General features: G+C 42.9%; 1 protein-coding gene across 1 annotated transcript in view; it reads left to right on the top strand.

Moving 5' to 3' along the window:
- The first annotated feature begins 815 nt into the window (after nt 1–815).
- Nucleotides 816–18,888, top strand: part of GPC3 (glypican 3) — a 584,655-nt gene continuing 566,582 nt past the window's right edge. The window contains exon 1 of the mRNA XM_077144850.1: nt 816–1,138. Coding sequence (XP_077000965.1) covers nt 964–1,138 — 175 coding nt within the window. The 5' untranslated portion in view covers nt 816–963. The remainder of the gene's footprint in view (nt 1,139–18,888) is intronic.

An 18,888-nucleotide genomic window follows, 5' to 3' on the forward strand; every position in this document is an offset into this window, starting at 1 on the left:
ACAGGCTTTCAGACTTTTCCCGTACAGCATTCAAAGATGAGGCAGGCAATGGAAACCCCAGCGCTCCCGGGGAATAAAACGCAGTGCTGACCCTGAATGTGCTGCTTGTGCGGCGTTGGGTTTGCGAATCCCGGCTGGAGCCGCGCTGGGAAAAAGGCTCGAGGGAAGCCCCTCGGAGAGCAGGAAGAGGACGTGGATTTTGTGCGGAGCTGGGGGGAAGACCTCGTGTGGCTCTGGGGGCCAGAGACGAGCTGGACCTGACTGGGAGGAGGTCCGTGGCGAAAGCAGAGGGCGGCACCTAAGCCAGGGACCCCCTCCCCACCCCCAAGAAAGGATGGAGAGGTTGCAAAAATCCTAAAGGGAAAAAAGCCCTCCCGGCTGTAGGCCAATGAGCGGTGGGAAGGAGGAGTGAGGCTGGGGAACTTCTCCCAGAGCCAGTCAGAGGGGACGGCTGCTGAGAAGCCAATCAGCACGCCCGAGCCTGCAGCCCCTCTGCAGTAGTTATGCCAGAGCGCCCAGTGTAGAGCGGCGGCGAGCGGGCTTGCTGGGCTGGGCTGCCGGGAGCGGCCGCACGCGCTCCGAGGTCTCTTCCCGCACCGCCCGGCTCGGGCTCCAACCCGGCAGCGAGCCAGCACTCCCCGCCGCGGCCCGCGCGGCGCCCGGGCACCCCCGCAGGCTCGCCGCGGCACGGCCACCGCCCCCTGGCCGCGCGCCTCGACTGGGCCCGCCCCGTCGCTCCTCGCCCCGCCCCGCCCCGGCCAGCCCCGCCCCGCCCCGCCCCGCGCCCGGGAGCCGTTCCCGCCCTCGCCCAGCGCCCAGGTAGCTGCGAGGAAACTTTTGCCGCGGCTGGGTAGCGGCACGTCTCGCGCTCTTCAGGGCCACTGCCCGGCTTGCGGCGTCCTGGGACTGCTCTCGCCCCCCACTGCCACTGTCCCGCGTGCCCCTCGCTCCCCGCGAAGCAGGATGGCCGGGACCGTGCGCACCGCGTGCTTGGTGGTGGCGATGCTGCTCAGCTTGGGCTGCCCGGCACAGGCACAGCCCCCGCCGCCGCCGCCGGACGCCACCTGTCACCAGGTCCGCTCTTTCTTCCAGAGACTGCAGCCCGGACTCAAGTGGGTGCCTGAGACCCCCGTGCCAGGTGAGAAGTCCCTCGCGCCCAGCGGGAAGCCGAGGGGCGCGCGGTGACTGCACCCTGAGCCCACTAGCCCCGCGAGGCCGCCGGCCGTGCGCCCTGCCTCTGGGCACCTGGGAGTGGTCGAGGTGCCGGGGCCGAGCCGGGTGCCCTGAAGGGGGGAAGGTGGGTGTGTGGGGACTGTGCCCGCATCCCCCCAGGCTAGCACCGCTGTCAGGGAAGGTGCGGGTGGAAGGAACGGTGGGGCCGGCCTTCCCGCGAGCGCCCATTTTTGGGGGGAGGGCGGGAAGGTGTCGGAGCTGCTTCCCCGGGCTTCGGTGAATTGGCACCGCGCATCCGAGCTGGTGCTTCTGGAATTTGCCACCCTCGCTCGCACGTACGTGTCAGAATTTCAGCCTTTGCTGGACCATCCCTTCTCCAACCTGCCGGCACGCCTTCCTTTCCCTAGCCTCGGTTCCCCGGGCTCGCGGGCCCAAGTGCAGGCAAAGTTGAGGACAGATCTCCGGATCCTGAGCGGCGGGTCAAGATACGCTGAGGGAAACTTTTCCTTAGAAGGGTACCCAAAATGAGAAGGACTGAGCCTTTTCCTCCAAAACACTGTTCCTTATCTAGGTGGTCAAAATTGCTTCAAAAAAGAAAAAAACAAAAACAACAACAACAAAAAAAAAACGGTGCTGCTGGCCGAGGGAGCAGGAGTCCAAAGATATTTAACTCCTCCCCCTCCCAAATTCATCTGCCTCCTTGACAGCCTAGACCCTGAAGGGGAGATGATTTTAGGTTGGAGGAAAGTTTCTGAACGCCTGCCTTTTGTTCTGCACAATCAGATCGTGCAGCGAGGACATATTTTAACCTTAGCTGAGGGCTGCCGCTGTCAACAGATGAATATTAATGGCCTTGGGTGACTGACTGTCCCGCGGTTGGGCCCCTACAAGCCTGCCTTAGAATCCAATTAGGACAAGTCGCTACACTGACAATGTGGCGAGAAAAGTCGGTCTCAAAACAGATTCATTTATCAGAGGTGCGTTCTGAAGAAACCATAAGACGATTGGGGCCTCCGGGGGCCCTTTCCGACCCACGCATCCAGCGAGGCGCGCGTCGCGCGCTTCTGAGGGATGGGTGGAGGTTGGGGTGCGGCGCAGCCTGCGCCAAAACTTGACTCGTGGCTCTCAACAAGTCAAGGAGGCGGGCCTGCTGGTTGGACCAAGTTGTGAATTCGGGTGCGCGCCCTGTGGGCGCTGCCAGGGAGCGTTCACTGGCAGGAGGTTACCTAGGCAGCCAGCGCGCCCTCAGCCTTTTTCTCTAGGTGGATGAAAAGAGCCAAGCGAGCCTGCTGTTGGGTTTGCAAAGGTAATTGGTCACCCTTCTTTGGTGACTGAAATGCATTTGCGCACGTTAAATATTGCTTTGCAGGATTTCGCTCTCAGGGGCAGGGGGGATGTAGGACTTCTTCCACTGTTAAGTGTTTAACAGCGTACCATGTGGGCGTGTGCAGACGCTGGAAGGGGCAACCTATGAATCAGTTCCACTGAGCTGAAACAACAGGCGAATCCCCCCCCCCCCACCCCAAGTGCCATGGTAATTAGATTGCTAAAGCCAGAGAACATGCTTTTGTTGATAATGTAAAAATTGGTCCTCACAGGCTGAGCCCTGACCCCCACCCCCACACAAGATGAATGGGTCCAGGGTAGGGGTTGAAGCCACATTGGCTGATTTGAAGGCAGTGAGTAAGGGTTGTGCTTAAAGGAAGAAAAAGTCCAGGTGGAAGGGAAAGATTCACATTAAGCAGCCCCCTTCTGCACACACACACTCAAGCAGGCGCTCACCCTCCCCCACCCTCCCCCAGCCCTCTGGCTGCCTGCCTCTTTGCAGCATCTGTATAAAAGTAGTGGGAGGGCCCACACACACTGTGTGTATGAGATTTGGCCTGGACTCCCTTCCTCCCTCCCTTCCTCCCAGCCTAGGATGGCCATACTTATTAGAGAACCGAACTGGGACTTGTAATGGAGATTTTTCATTTTCCTCTAGTATTTCACGAACTCCATAGGAGAAATCACTTTCTAAAGGTCTTCACTATACAAACCCAGCGTTCCCTATTTCAATTCTATTTTGCAAACACGTACAGCCTTGACCACCTTCTGCACGGCAAGCAGGTTCTGGCTCATGCTGGAGCAAAGCCCAACTTTGGTACCATACAGCCACCACATATCTGGGAATTTCTGAGATAGTGTGGATTTCAAAACTCCGTCCTGGCATGCAACCATGCATCTTGAATTTCAGTTGGGCAAATATGGGCACTGTAAATATGGACAACATGGTGAAAATCCTAATGTCCATGTGTGGAAAGGGCTCAACAGTATTTCAGAGAAGAGATGATAGTGGCAGACCAAATACAATGGCAAGTGCATAATTTCAAAGTGAATAAATGTGTAATTTGCTGCTGTCGTTCAGTGGTTGGAAATTGAAAGAGAGCTGCAAATTATTTGATAGTTATGAACCATCATGATGACCGCTTGACTTTTTTTTTTCTCGATCTACATTTTAAGCCATGTTCAATTTGCCTGCTCCACTGTATTAACTGCATTAAGGCTTTCTTTGTCCCAGATAAAATGAGATTCGGTCACAGTAAGGAGAAATCCTCAAGAATGTCCTGTTTCACTTAGGGAGAGCATTTGGGGTGACTGCAAACTTCGGCCATTAGCAGAATTGGGTTAGAGTGGATAAGGTACATTTCTTATGCTAATATGGATGAGACTGAATGGCATTTGAAATCAGCCAGCCTAAAAAATAAATTACTGGTGCTGAAGGACTACACTAGACTTCCACAAAGCTGATCTGAAGCTTTACAATCTCATGTTCCCATTTCTTGTATTCAAAGGCACAGTATAGCAATTCTAAATAGCATGTCCCTAAAATCCATAGATCTTTTCATACCCCATTTTTTTAAAAAGGATTTGTAACTTGGAAAGCACCACAGATGGAAACCAGGCGTGCAGAGTTAGCATTTGGCAGAAAAATCCATATAACTGACTTTTCAGTGCAGCTCTTTTGCCCTTATTTAATTTAGAAAAATTCAGAAAAAAGCCAATGAGCTCATAAGTCTAGATGTTTATTTTGTTTTGCTTAACCTACCCACAGGCGCAATCAAGAATGGATACAATTTTAGGCAAGGAAAGTGAGCTAGTAATCAGACAATGATGTTTCCAATTGTCTCAAGGGAACGTTACAGAAGTCTGAAAAAAGTTCCTCTAAACAAAAATCAAGTGTAATTCACTTTATGAATGCCATACACCACTTTTGTTGGGGGTGGACAGTGGTGGAGGAGACTGAAGGGAATCAGAAAATCAAACAAACCATGGCAGTGTTGCAACTCCCAAAAGATTAAGGGAGCTTGCCTTAGAGGGCCTTGGAAAGTGCAAGAACCAATCGAGAAGGCCAAATGCCTCTATGGATAAAAGGCAGCCTTGAAGAGCCAAAATTGACTTGGAGTTTCTCGAAATAGATGAAACAACTTTAAAAGTAAAAAGAGACCTTCTTAAAACAGAGAGAGAGAGAGTTTGGTATTTACTTTTTTAGATAAGTGCGAGAACTAGCAACCGTATCTGGGTTTCCAGCTGCGGTTCCCCAGTTTGAAACTGTTCACGATCCTCATTTCAGGAGAGAGAATAAGTGAGGTGTGGGAGGGTTTTCTGTCGTCTGATATTGCACTAGACATTTGGGTGATCAGGTAATTTGTTAAAACTTTGAAAAAGTTGTATTATTATGTGCTAACTTGGAACCCTTTAGAGAATTCTTTTACAGGTAGTCTGAATGGAGTTCTTACACAACTCCTGATTATTTGTGTCAAGATGTGCTTAGGAGAGAGCCATCAGTCTGCTTGAGGAGATGGCTGATGATTGGTGGGGCACCCTGCCTTGATAGGAGTCTCTAAGACTGCTCACTCCTTGGCAAGCTTTGTGATAGGTGCTGGGGGTATAGAAAGGAGTAAGACGCAGTCGCTTTTGTCAAGGGGCTCACAGTCTAGTGGGGGGGGGCGCACAAGTAAACAGGCTTCCCAGGAAACTTGTAGGATTAAATAGGGTGAAAAGGGCTAGAAAATACCTCCAGGAAATTGGCTGAAATGGTCACAATAGCCAGCCTGAGCAAAGGAAAAGAACTGAAGAGTTGAAGTGGGAGATAGGGAGAAGTGTCTTAATAGGGCCGCCATCTTAAAAAGAGCTTTCGTAATTCTTGGAGCAAATTCCATCTTGTAAGCATTAGGAAATACAGACATAAAATGGTTTTGGTGGTGTCAGCAATGTACTTTTTTTTTTCTTATGGGCTGCTAGATCGTATCCAATATTTTGATGCAATATTTTTGAGCATTCTGCTATTTCTATCTTTAGGGTTGCACTGTTTGCTGTTCACTATAGTCTAGGAAAAGCCTGCTTATTATCAACCTGGGAGCAAAGAGTCCTGGATGTGTCTGGTATGAGACAAGACAGAAAATATGTTCTCCCCTTAAATGGCAACTATCGATGACCACACCAACTTTAGTGTTTGATGCATATACAAAAGCATGGGTCTTAAGAGGTATCTTATTACTCATTTCTAAGAAAATTGAAGATAATCACTTATAACTTGTGCACACGATACATCATTTGGAAAGAATTTCACTGGGGATCGTATTGCTCAACTGAAAAGTTCTGGCATGCTGAATTTGTACATTTTTGTGAATGCTTCCTTTTACTCTGATCTCTAGCTTTTTTCTGCATATGGTTATTTGTATGTTTTAGATTATAAGCCTTCTTAAAGGGAAAGCACTGTATTTGATGCAGTTGTTAAGCGCAAGGCTCAGAGCACCGGACAGCATTTCGTAAATAATTGACCATAATAGAATTACTAGAACATTATGCATTTCCCATGAACTCTCACATTGTTTCTTAAGCTGTATGTCATCTTATTTATTTTTAAAACCTAAGCCCAAATTGTTATGGCACATTATTAGGCTGTGTGGACAGACTTTTCAAGCTACATATATTTTTGTTGGAGACAGACTCAGGCTTATATCAGTTAGTTGTTGACTCTTACTATCAGGCAGGGCTTATTAATGTTGAGTACCCAAAGAACAAATTGAATTTCGCAGCATTGTTATGACTGGCTTAGTGTCATTAAATATCCACAATTATGAAAGCACATAAATTGTTGAGCATCTCTTAAATCAAACCTTCTTTGATTTAATGTCAGCTAGACCCTTCTTGCTAGTGTTGACATTCCCATATTTGGGAGTTGAGCTATAATACATGCACAGACCTGTTAAAGTAGCTCACAGGTTTCTGTAACCTGGGATCAGAAATCGTGTACAGGCTCAGTTGAAGAGACCATCCAAGAATCAACATCTATTCAGCCCTAGTTGAGCTTGCATATGGGTTTGATGTTTTTGGTAATCTAGGGTCTAGCGGAGAATACAGGCAGAAAACCCCCCATCCATCTGCCCATATTTAACAAATTGTCTGGCTTGAAACTGGATCCTTAGCACTCCATTAAGAAATGAGCATCAGAAAATAGACTCCAAGTCCTGGGCTCCAGAATGACTTTAGAGAGAGCATTAAGTAATGGGAATTTACCTTCTGAGATATAATGACAGGGAGAATGCAATGCAGAAAGCCAGGTGAAGTGGGCATATCAGCAGAGAAAATGTGCATTTTGAATTGCTGTGTTTGGGGGAAAAGTGCTCACTGGAACATTATGGTCTCACTTGAGTATCTTGTTGAATATACCAAGTATGGAAGATTTAGTTCTGTACTTCAAATTAGGCCAATAAAAAAATCAATGATTCAATTGGTAATTATTAGAAATACCTGTTTGCCATTTTTAAAAGAAAATGAATCCGGATTGATTACTAAGAAAGGTATTTTCGCTTTTGTCTCTCTTTGTGTGCAGCTGGGCAAAGCTTCATTTGAGAGTTTGTATTTTTCCTCATGAGTAAAAAGGAGTCAATGTTAGGGTCAAAATGCATTGCTAGTGTTCCGAACAGTTAATTGCTTCTAGTACCTAAAATTGTATTTATATGCTAGATTAGTAAATCCACTAAGCTCTTTGAAGTATACTTAATGGGCTTTTTTTTTTCATGGGCAGGCACCGGGAATTGAACCCGGGTCTCCAGCATGGCAGGTGAAAACTCTGCCTGTTGAGCCACTGTGGACTGCCCTTAATAGGCTTTCATTGATAAATAATTGATAGGAAGGAAGATAAAAAGTTTAAGTGCCAATAAGAAGGGACAGGGAAGTCAAAGCCATTATAAAAGAAACTTCCACCCTTTATATTCCATCTACCCACCTGAAAGTTGAAAGGTGTACATTTCTCAGCCGAGATTATTTGATTTTTTATTTTTCAAAAATTGTACAATGAGGCACGCATTTATTTTTTATGAAATCAAAAAGGGTCAGAATTTCAGAGTAAAATTGTTAATTGGCATTTTTGAGTCTGCCTTTGCAAATAACTTTATTATTGAAAACTTAGAAGTTCTGATTATGGCAACTTTATGTTATGTGCTCATAACTATAGCTTCCTTATTATACTGTGATCTCCTTGAGGTAGGAGCTGCATCTCATTCATTTTTGTATCTCCAGTGTCCAGCACAGTACGTTGTACAAATAATAGGTACTCAATAAATATTTGTAGACTAAATGAATCAATGGATTTAGATATTTATTACAAACATAACATTCCCATAAAATCAATATTGAAGTAGTTTATTATGATTAGTTTTTTACTAATGTACTAAGGTTTCTAAAAAAAAAGTAACTCCTCTTTTCGGTCAAAAATCCATTTGTTGTCAATAGGTAAGTGATAAAGGACATTAGTTTAATTCATTTGGTTGCACTATAAGTCCCTGGAAGAAGTAGACTGGCCAAATCTTACGAGAGGTAAGTATTTTGTACTTGTTTACACAGCTATTCTCAGTAGTCTAAAGGTAAATTAAATATACACACACTGTGCATACACACATAATACATATATTTATTTTTACTTTACATATCTGTGATGTTTAGATTTGTGAAAATACTGCGACTTGGTGCCAGTTACAGAAACATACACTGAATGTCATGTAAGTTTTTCCTCAGTGTTTGGTGTTTCTTACTCATGACATCAAGCTCCATAAATGTACATTTAAAAGCACATAATCCCAAGTGGATTTTCCGCCATCGTAATTTTATTGTTAATTGGCATTTTTGAGTCTGCCTTTGCAAATAAGTTTATTATTGAAAACTTAGAAGTTCTGATTATGGCAACTTTATGTTATGTGCTCATAACTATAGCTTCCTTATTATACTGTGATAAAGGGCCTCATAAGAGTTTCCTTAATTTCTGGATGCACTAGAGTAAACTGTTGAAGTCGATTGGGAAAACTTTAAATTTGTTGGATAGGCACAACCCATCGGGAGACTCAGATAGAGCCCCAAGTAGGAAAGAAAGTACGAAGAAAGGGATGATGTTTGTTTGAAAAAAAAGTCAAAATTCCATTTGCATACTCCACTTCTTAATTGTGGTTCTGCTCCCATTCTCCAAAAGCTTGCCTAGTGATACTTATAGTGTGTCCCATGACAAACTGGGATGAATTGTCAAATTTTGTCTTGGATGATGGAAGCTGAAAAAAACCACGGTGAAGAGAAGAAGAATTAGAGTGACGGAGGAGATTAAAAGCTCTCACTCTGTTATATGCCAAAAAATTAACTGGCACATAACAGACTGGAAAGGATTGGAGAACATTTGAATATGGAAATTTGCATATATGCAGATAATACAGAGGGATGCCCCAATTGCATTTGGTCTCCAGAAATTCTTTATGTTCTTCTTACTTGGTATCCATGGGTTTTGAAGTGTACTTAGATTAGCTATATAGCCTCTGCCAGACCCTACGCTCCTTGAATGCAGGACCCATATTTCATTCATAGTGATATCCTCTAGAGCAGTGAGTAGAGTGCCTTATACTGAGTTATCAATAAATGTTGGAATGAATGTAAGAATAAACATTTAAAGATATGATCTAGAGGACTTGAATGAAATCCTAGGATGGCGGAGGTGCAAGGGTAGTTAAGTGGTAGAATTCTTGCCTGCCATGCGGGAGATCCAAGTTCGATTTCTGGCCCATGCACTTCCCAGAAAACACACAAGTAAGAACAAACAAACAATACAAAAAATTTCAACAAAAGGTGCTGCGATAACCGGATACTCACATGGAAAAATAATGAAATGTGACCCCCACCATACAGCATACAAAAAAAAAAAAAAAAAAAAAAAAAGAAATCCCAGGAAGGCATATACCTAAAGAGTGGCTGTTTCTCTGAATGCATCGTTTTCTGAATTAATCTGCAGCAGAGGCTGAGGACAGGGGTGAGCAAAATCATATTTATCTATTCTCTGTGGCCTTTGGAGCTTGTGACCCTCTTCCAAAACTGAAGTTTGGGATGGAGGTGACAGGAAGACAGAGAATTTTGGCTGCAGCTTTATCCAAATGTGGTGTTTAGATTTGTTGTATATATATTTCTAGGTAACAACTAATAATCATGTGGGTTATTTAAACTGTTTGAAAGTTGTTAATTGTCACTCTTAGCGGTGTGTGGTCTTTTCACAATTGTACCTTAAATTTGTGTCATGAAAGCCTTGCTTTCATATATCTCATGTACAAACAGTGCAACCACTCATAAAGTTTCTGTAGGTTCTGAGACCTATGTGGTTCATTTAGTACATACACACACATTTAAACATTCGTTCATACACACATAATATCCATACTATTCATAAATCTGTATGTTTTTAATACTCTAGAGAATAATCCTAACTTCCACCCAGGAGAGCCAGGAGACAGAGATTTTCAGAGCACAAGTAAACCATTTTCAGCTGAATTGACCACCAATATTTGCAGTGCTAATTGTCACTGATGTGATAAAGCTACTGCTCCTTTAACAGGTTATATCACTTTCCCAAGTACAGAGATGTGCTGGTCAACCCATATTGTGAATTTGGACCATTTTGGAGAGCCTTTAATTATACTTCTTGGAATCATTCACTTTTAGCATTGGCTGCATTGCATATTGAGCTCCACAGAAATGAGAATGTGACCCAAGAGGCACTTCCCAAGTTAGAGTTCATGGAATGAGTGCATTGTGGGCCACATTTATCTGTTTTGTAAAACAGATGGAAATTCTCAGAAAAGGAACCTACTAATAATGAATTTTATATGCTATCTTTGCATAAATACTTAAAAGTTTTTCATTCATTCTTTAATTCAACCAGCCTTTATTGAGCACTGGATGTATGCCAGGTACTGGGCTAGTAGCTGATGAACAAGATACAGTCTGTGCTACCAAAGAGCTCCTTGCCTAGTGAGGGCATATAAGCCATGTGCAAAGGTACAGAATTAAGAAACAAAATGACACATTTGTTGAACTGGAATAATTTGTATTGGTTGGAGCACAGATGTAGGGGAAGTGGAGGGAAGTAGGCAGGAAGACATGTAGGCAGGAAACACCTTGAGGAGCTTGGGCTGTATCCAAGAATGATAAGGAGTCATAGAACCATTTTAAGAAGGGAAAAAGTTCTTCAGTATGGAGGATGATGGGAGACAGTGATGGCAGGGAGGCCATTTAAGAGGCAGTTTTAGAAATGCAGGTGAGAAGGTGGGGCAGTAAATAGGAGAGGAGAAGATAAAGCTGAGAGAATTGAGCTAGTAGAGTAGCCCTGAGGAGAAAAGGGAGAGCCTAGAGCTTCTAGAGTTTTGGGGGGCTTGGGTGGCAGGATCTTGGCACCTTAATAGGGGCTCCATAAATATTTGTTGAACAAATGAGTGAGATGTAGGAGAAAAATATTTTTAATAAGTAAAATAATGAGTTCAGTTTTGAACACATTGAGTTTGAAGGGTCCTTTGATCACTGAGGCAGAAATGTCTGCTAGGTAGTTGAAGTTGTGTTTTGGATCACGAAAGAAAGATAAATCCGGGCTGGAGATAAATACTTGGACATTATCAGCATATAGACAGTAATTGGAGCCCTGGGAATAGATGAGCTCACTGGGAAGGAGTGCATAGACTCTTTTGGAGTTCAGGGGAAGCATAGTTGGGACTCATCAGCATATAGGCTTGAGTTGGAAGTCATGGGTGTGGATGATATTTTCCAGGCGTTTGCATGTGACATGTCTTAAAATGTATTTTGCCAACATCTGGTCATTTTTTTTTCAAGTGCCAAAGACTTTTAAGAACTCTCTTGATTAAGAGAAAGTATGAGTATATGTTGTCATGGTACAAGACTCTGCAAATAAGATTATATACTACCAAGTACACACGTGCACCTACACACACACACACACACTCCTCAGGGACTCTGTGTATAGAAGTACATTAGAATCAAAGGACCAGATTTGGTAGCGATAATTTTGCATGTTATTCAAACTGAAAGTTGTTCATTGTTATTCTTAGTAGTGGGTGGTCTTTCACGAGCGTATCTTCAATTTATGTTGTGAAAGCCTTACTTTAGTATATCTCATGTACAAACAATATAACCCCTCATAAAGTTTCTGTAGGTTCTGAGTTCCATCTACCTGGCTGGTTCCAACCTGCAGGCCCCTTGACTGGTCCTCCTTGGGGAGCACGCTCCCCACTCTGGAGAATGAAAGTTATAACTGTGTAGCTTTTGGAACTCCAGTCTCTATTCCACTGCCGACTCAGCCCTGCTGGCTAGTCTCTGAAACATGTGGTTCCAAGCAAATGTTAGGAATACTTGTATAATTGGGCTGATCTTTCGTTAAGTGCCTATGAAGATGTACTTTTTGGGGGGTGGGGGAGTGGGTTGTATAACTTTCTGTTTCTCTGGCATGAATGGTTTCTGTAATATCTCTGTTGGTTCAGGAGGTTGTCTTCTTCAGGGCTTCTGCTTTCATTATACGTAAGTTTGAAATGCCTTGTTCTTGAGATTTTTTTCAAGGCCACTTTCAAGTTGATGAGACAGTTTGGAAGGACCACAGGGGAAAATCATGGAAACTGTGATTTACTGAGTGCCGGCTAAGTGTGTGTTGCTTTCAGTTCAGTCTCTCATTTGATCCATGCAGCAAACCTGAAAGGTAGGTGATGCCATCACCATTTTACAGATGAAGAAACTGAGGCCTAGAATCATTTAATTTTTCAAAGGTTATGTAAGTGGTGGAGCTAAGATTTTCCTCCAGGTTTGTCTGGATAGATTATCCTCTTTCCACTCTGTGAATGGGATATGCTCTGGATATAAAGTATTTGCCTTAAATCCCACACGAGTTTTACTTTTCCAATATTGTATACTCTGGGTTCACTTCCTACTTGTAAAACTTATTCTGTCTTTGCTTGTTTGTCCTCTTCCACCCACCCTTTGTTAGATATGTGTTCCACTAGGGTTTGTCCTTTGCCCTTTCCATTCTCTCTCTGCTCATTCCCACATTCATTCCCATGACTTCATTATCTTTGCTGTTTGAATGACTCCTATATCTCTTTCCAACTTGACCTCTTCCTTGCTTCTCAGTGAAGTATTTCCCAGTTGTCTTCTGGACATCTCCATCCAGAAGTCTTGCCAGTGCTTTGCTTGCAAAAGAGCCAAAAATTAGTCCATCATTTTCTTTTCCCATCCTTACAAACCTGCCTCTCTCCAACATTCTACATCTCTGGTGATGGCATCTCTGTCTGGTATCCAGACTTGAAACCTTGGAATCATCTTTGTTTCTCCTTTTATACGTCTCACATCCAAATTAATTGGCTAAATCCTGCAAGTCTACCTCCATCATGTTGCTCACACTTGACCCCTTTGCTGTTAGATTCATTTTTTTAAAAAGCTCAGCTCGTTTAGGTCAAAGCCTTTAACAGCTTTCCAGTGCTTATAGGATCAAGTTCAAACAATTTAGCCTAGTGTCCAAGTGTCTCCATTGCTTCAACTCCAGGCAGTCTTTCTAGCTCCCTGTTCTAGATTGCTAGCTGTCAGAATGCAACAGACCAGAGATGAACTGGCTTTTAATAAAAGGGGATTTATTTAGTTAAAAACGTATAGTTCTTCAGAGGAAAGGCAGCTAACTTTCAACTGAGGTTCTTTCTTACATGGGAAGGCAGAGCGTGATCTCTACTGGCCTTCTCTTCAGGCCTCTGGGTTCCAACAACTTTCCCTGGGGTGATTCCTTTCTGCATCTCCAAAGGTCTGGGCTGAGCTGCGAGTGCTGAGATGAGGTATGCTGAGCTGCTTGGGCTGTGCTACGTTGAGCTCTCTCCTTTAAGCATCAGCCAATTAAATCAAACATCATTCATTGCAGCAGGCACACCTCCTAGCCGACTGCACATGTAATCAGCAACAGATGAGCTTCACATACCATTGGCTCATGTCCACCGCAATAGAACGAGGCACCTTCACCTGGCCAAGTTGACACCTGAACCTAACTACCACTCTCCCCTTGGTACAGTGTGCTCTCTATTTCAGCACAATGGACTATGAATCATTCCTGAAAAGACCCTGTAGTTGTCTGTCTGCAAGTCTTTGCATATTGACCATCCTAATGTCATCCCATCATTACTGCCTGATGCAGTCTTGCCATTCAAGGCCTCAGTGCAATGCCTTCTTCATGAGTCTCACTACATGATTCCCCATGACTTGATGTGATCCTTTCCCCTTCTGGACCCTAATGTCCCTGTACATCCCCTGTGGTATTGGTTCTTGCTTGCTGTTTATTTATGGGCCTGACTTTATTCTTCTTACTAAAGCCTTGCTCCTCAAAGTGTGGTCTATGAACCCGTGGTATCAGCATCACTTGGGAGCTTGTAAGAAATGCTGAGTCTCAGGCCCAGGCTGGCCCCTGACCTATTGAATCAGAAGCTGCATCTTTGACAAGATTCCCAGGCGATTCATATGCACATTAAAGTCTGAGAAAGGCTGCTTATAAATTTAAGCTCCTTGAGGGTACGAACCTTGAAGCACTTATGAGAGGATCGTGTACATAATAGGTAAATGTTCTGATTTCTCATACTGCACTGTGCTTCAGTCATTTATTGATGTCGCTTCAGATACCTGTAAGATGAATGAATATGAATGAGAATGAAAATGTGAGAATGAATGGGCTAGAGAGAGCCGACAGGGGTCTTTGCTTGGTGGCTGATAACTGCAACTTAGTTTGGAAAACACTGCCTTTGCACCTTCAGAGGGATAGAATCTCTGTCTAGATCTTGGCTTAATTTTGCATGGCTTGAGGTAAATATCTCCTGATATATTTTTGCTTTTGTGCTAGGGAATGATATGGTTTCCCACTTCCTCTTTTGCTGGCTTTCTGAGGTACATCTTCTCTGGCCATCCCCCTAAGTCAAAACGGAATTTTTGAAGGTTTTCCTAGCACCATGGAAGAACTGTGCTCAATATTTCAAATGGCCCCTTCTGTTTTCAGAAACAGATTTTCTGCTTTGTTTTCAAACTTCAAATTTTATTTCTGAAATAAAGGTTTATTTCCCTCCGTGGAATCATGAAGGTTTTAAACAAGTATTAATTTCTAAAACCTAAGTCATTTCTTGCCTTTGAAAAACTTCAGTGCTTTGGGTCAATTTGATAATGACCCCTGAAGGTTCTTTTGGCCTTCAAAACTGTCAGATTGCCTTTTCTTTGTTCTTTGTGAGAGTAAGATTCCATCATTTACAAAACCTGAAGGTGACGTTGCAACTGTTTATCTAATCATTCAGAGTCTTCCCCACACCCCTCAACAAAATCCAGTTGTATTTTCAAATGAAGTCCTAGTGGCAGTGAGACTAGGAACTAACAACTCTGGGAAAAATGGGTACAATTCCTGAAAAGCTCGTCAACAATTCACAGAGTAATGATGATAAATAAGTAGCCCAAGACACTCAGACGCCCAGAGTTAAGATTAGTAGATGTGCACACTCATCACAGCCCTTCTATGGCTCAGTATACCTTCAGACTTATGAGCGCCCTCCTTCCATCTGTCTGTCCGTCTGCTCCCCATATCTTCCCTTTCCCCTTTCCTCCCTCCTACTCCCCCCCTCCACTCTCCCAAATGGTTGTAATTTAAAGCAGAAGGTGTTTTATGGCTTGTTACATTTATTGAATGGTTTTGTGTTTCTTGTACTTTACAAAAATAGATGAGTGGAACGTTTTATATTTTCCTCTGCATTTTAGTTGAAGCTGCGTTTCCTTTTCCTCTAGCTCCTGATTTCCCTCTCTCCTCTCTCTTTCCTCGTCTTCCTCTGCCTCCTCCACATCAGCCTGCCCTCAGTGATTCAGGAGTGGAAACAGGCTTTCCCTTTCTGCCCACATATTTCGTTTAGGTACCTGGTTACTTCTCTTGGGATCCTGCGAAATTCGATTCCTTAGTTCGTTTGGAAATGAAGACCTCTGAAATACTCCCTAATGAAGTCACATTCCAGTTTCTAAGAACTCTGAGTATTTCAAAGGCATTTTGTACAGACAGGACAGGGAAAGATAATCTCGTTCTAGAACTTCAGATGAGTGCTGTGTAGTTAGCATTCTCCGTCACTTTGTCATAATTGTCCATGAATGCAAATTGCATCTTTGTTCTTAGAAATGTCTCTTCTTATGTTGAATTCCTTTCTTTTTTCCTAAAGACAGGGAAGCCCTTTTGAAACACTTCTAATGTGGGCCTACCTTGTAGGCTAAACTGAATAGGCTGCTTTTCCTTGATGAAGTTATAACATTTCAGGGACACACTTGTGGGGTTCTGTTTTCCCAGTTTCAAATTTGACTTCAAATTGGACAGTGTATTCCAATCAGATTATTCTTTGGTATTTTTTTTCTTTGTCTTTACACTTATGGGGATCTTTTGTTTGTCCTGTGTCTATTATCTCTTTCAAGTTAGGCCAAGGTTGTTAGATTATGTATTTATGTATAAATATTTAACAAGTTATACAAAAATGTGCTCGAAGACACTTTAGCTGTGTACCGCACCCCCCCCCCCCCACCCCGCCCTGGCATCAGCTCAGTTTTTGGGTGCAGAGTCACAGATGGTTTCTTTATCTCAGATGTTTAGATTTGGAGGACATTCCTTTGCACTTTGTTTGATGGACACAATGAAATGGAAGCTTCTGAGTACATCTTAACTACCAAAATGGTAGCATCAAGAACAGATAACATTAGGCTCCTCTTCCTATTTTTTTTTACCCTACTAGCTATCCAACCTCCCCTAAGCCACAAGAGTTTTAGGTCTGAGAGTGTGTGTTTTTAAAGAAAATATTATGGATAAAGACTAATGTTCTCAAGTCAGGAATAACAATTAGTACCATTCATTAATCAGGGACATGTTTTGACTTTGGGCCCTGGCTAGGAAATATAAACTGTGAAAGTCACACATATATATGAACCTCAGGCAAATTTATGACTTGTCAGCCTTTTAAGGTTAAATTCTTAACCCCAGATCGGGGCTGGCTTTATATATGGAGTCCCGCACATTCCTCTGGGCCACTGAGCACTCCCCTCCCCAGCCCTTTGCTGAACAGCAGCTAATGGCCTAATGAGCAAGAAGGATTTCTGCCTCTTATCAGCTGCCTAAACAGCAACGGGAAGGCTGATATACAGAGTACAGGTCGAAACCTAAGTCCTTGAGCCAAAAAAAAGTACAGATCAGTTTAAAATTCTAGATATGTGCTATCGCTGTAATCATCTATACCTGACAGTGAAGGAACCAGACACTTGAGTTCAAACAAATAATAATAGTTGTCAAAAGTATGAACAGACTAATTAATTTCACTAATAGTTCTTTCCTTCTTTGCTTAGTTCTTCTATAAATAGCCTTCATATAGTCTTTAATGAGCTTTTAGTTTGCGCCTGGAGGTTGTTATGGTCTTGCCAGAGTGTTTGATTGTCAGATGGCGATGATGATGGAGACAGGGTTAATTGTGTTTTGGCCCAGTTTTTGGAAGGGGCTGTCAACCAAGTAAAAGTAAATAGGTATGTATTACTTACTTTTATTTCTTTTAAAACTGCATTTGTGAATATATATGCACTCAACTTGCCATGGGATCAGAAAAGCATTTTTGCCTCCTCCTCTTGTACTCAGATGTTTTTGAGAAGAAAGGCTCATTGCCTGTTTTTTAGATCCACTTGGAAACAAGGCTCAGACTCATAGAATAAATATTTCAGGGTATTCAGTGCCCGTCATAGTGAAAGCCCCTTGACTTTCATCTTCTGCATTTGCATTTTTTCAGTTGCAATAATGAAAACATTTTTTTTTTCAGATTCCCTTGTGTTATTGAAAATCCTATTTACATAAACAGGCATTGTCGTGGCTTAGGGAAGAATGTGGTGTCCTGTTCTTCAGCTCCTTGTATATCTTTGCTAAGGCTTGTCTAAATAGAAGTAATGATGCTTTAGTCTAAGCAGCTTTCCTCATTTAGGTAAGCAGGGTGGTTTGAAATTTCAGTTTACTGGATAATTGAGTCTCTTCTTCTTAATTATTTCAGGCATGCAGGTTGCTCTCTTGATAGTAAAAGACCCTTAAAAGCATGTAATCTCTTCAGGCATATGTATGGTAATAAAATCCTGCGCATTTTCAGGGGTTAATTTTCAGGACAATTGTGCATTACCTCCTGTCCCCCCTTAACCTCCCCTCCCAACATGCACACTCACTCTGAAAGAATTTTGCTTTCTTTTAAGGCTTTGGTCTCTTCACATTTGCAAAAGCATACTTCGAACGAACGTATAGAAGTTGCTGGAATTACTAGATCGGAAGGAAATGTAAATGTATTCAGATTCATGCTCATTACACAACTTACATTTAGAGTTTTTTTAATAGCCTTGTCACATTTTTCTGGAACTCATCTGCCTGATTTTGCTAGACGTGGTTTTCTCTGCCCTGAATGAAAAACCAAAGATCAGCAGAAGTGCAGCCAACTATCCCCTATTCTATCATTACCCGCTACCAAAAAAGAAAAAAAAAAAAAAGGAAAAGAAAAGAAAAAAGAAAAAATTCTCAGAGGTCATCTGATGGAGAGGGAGGTAGGAAGAACTTAGAGGAAAAAAAAGAAATTTAAAGCCCTGGCGGTCTTCACATCTGCTAGTCATTCTCACTGGTGTGACTTCAATTCACCAAGAGTTTATTGAGCACCTGTGCTGGGGGCGGTGCTAATAGTCGTTAACATTTATTGAGCTAGGCGCTGTGCTAAGTCCTTTATGGGCAACATCCCATTTAACCCTCACAACAACACTACCAGTTGCGCACTATTATTTCCCCCATTTTACAGATGAGAAACTGAGGCTTAGAGGGATCTAATGATCTGTCCAAGGTCAAATCGCTGAGAAATGATTTAGACCCAGGGAGTCTGCTTCCCCAGCCCCGTTCCTAACCAGTACTCTTGTGATGGGCTCAGCATTTCTAGGAATTACTTTTTAAAAAAGTTTTTTTTATTGTGAAATATGACCTATATACAAAAAAGCAATAAATTTCCAAGTACATTTTAATGAGTAGTTATAGAACAGATTTTAAAGTTTGGTGTGGGATACAGTTCCAGCATTTTTCATTTTTTCTTCTAGTTCTTCCAAGACACTGGAGACCAACAGAAATATCAAGATAATGATTCAGCAGTCGTAGTCATTTGTTAACTCCTATCTTTTCTGTTATACTCCTCCTTCTCTTTAAATAACCTATATGCATAAAAGCAATACATTTCAACATGCATTGCAACAATTAGTTGTAGAACAGATTTCAGAGTTTGGTAGGGGTTATGGTTCCACCATTTTAGGTTTTTCCTTCTAGTTGCTCTA

Source organism: Tamandua tetradactyla, chromosome X (genome assembly GCF_023851605.1).
Source record: "Tamandua tetradactyla isolate mTamTet1 chromosome X, mTamTet1.pri, whole genome shotgun sequence".
In the NCBI taxonomy this organism is placed as follows: Eukaryota; Metazoa; Chordata; class Mammalia; order Pilosa; family Myrmecophagidae; genus Tamandua; species Tamandua tetradactyla.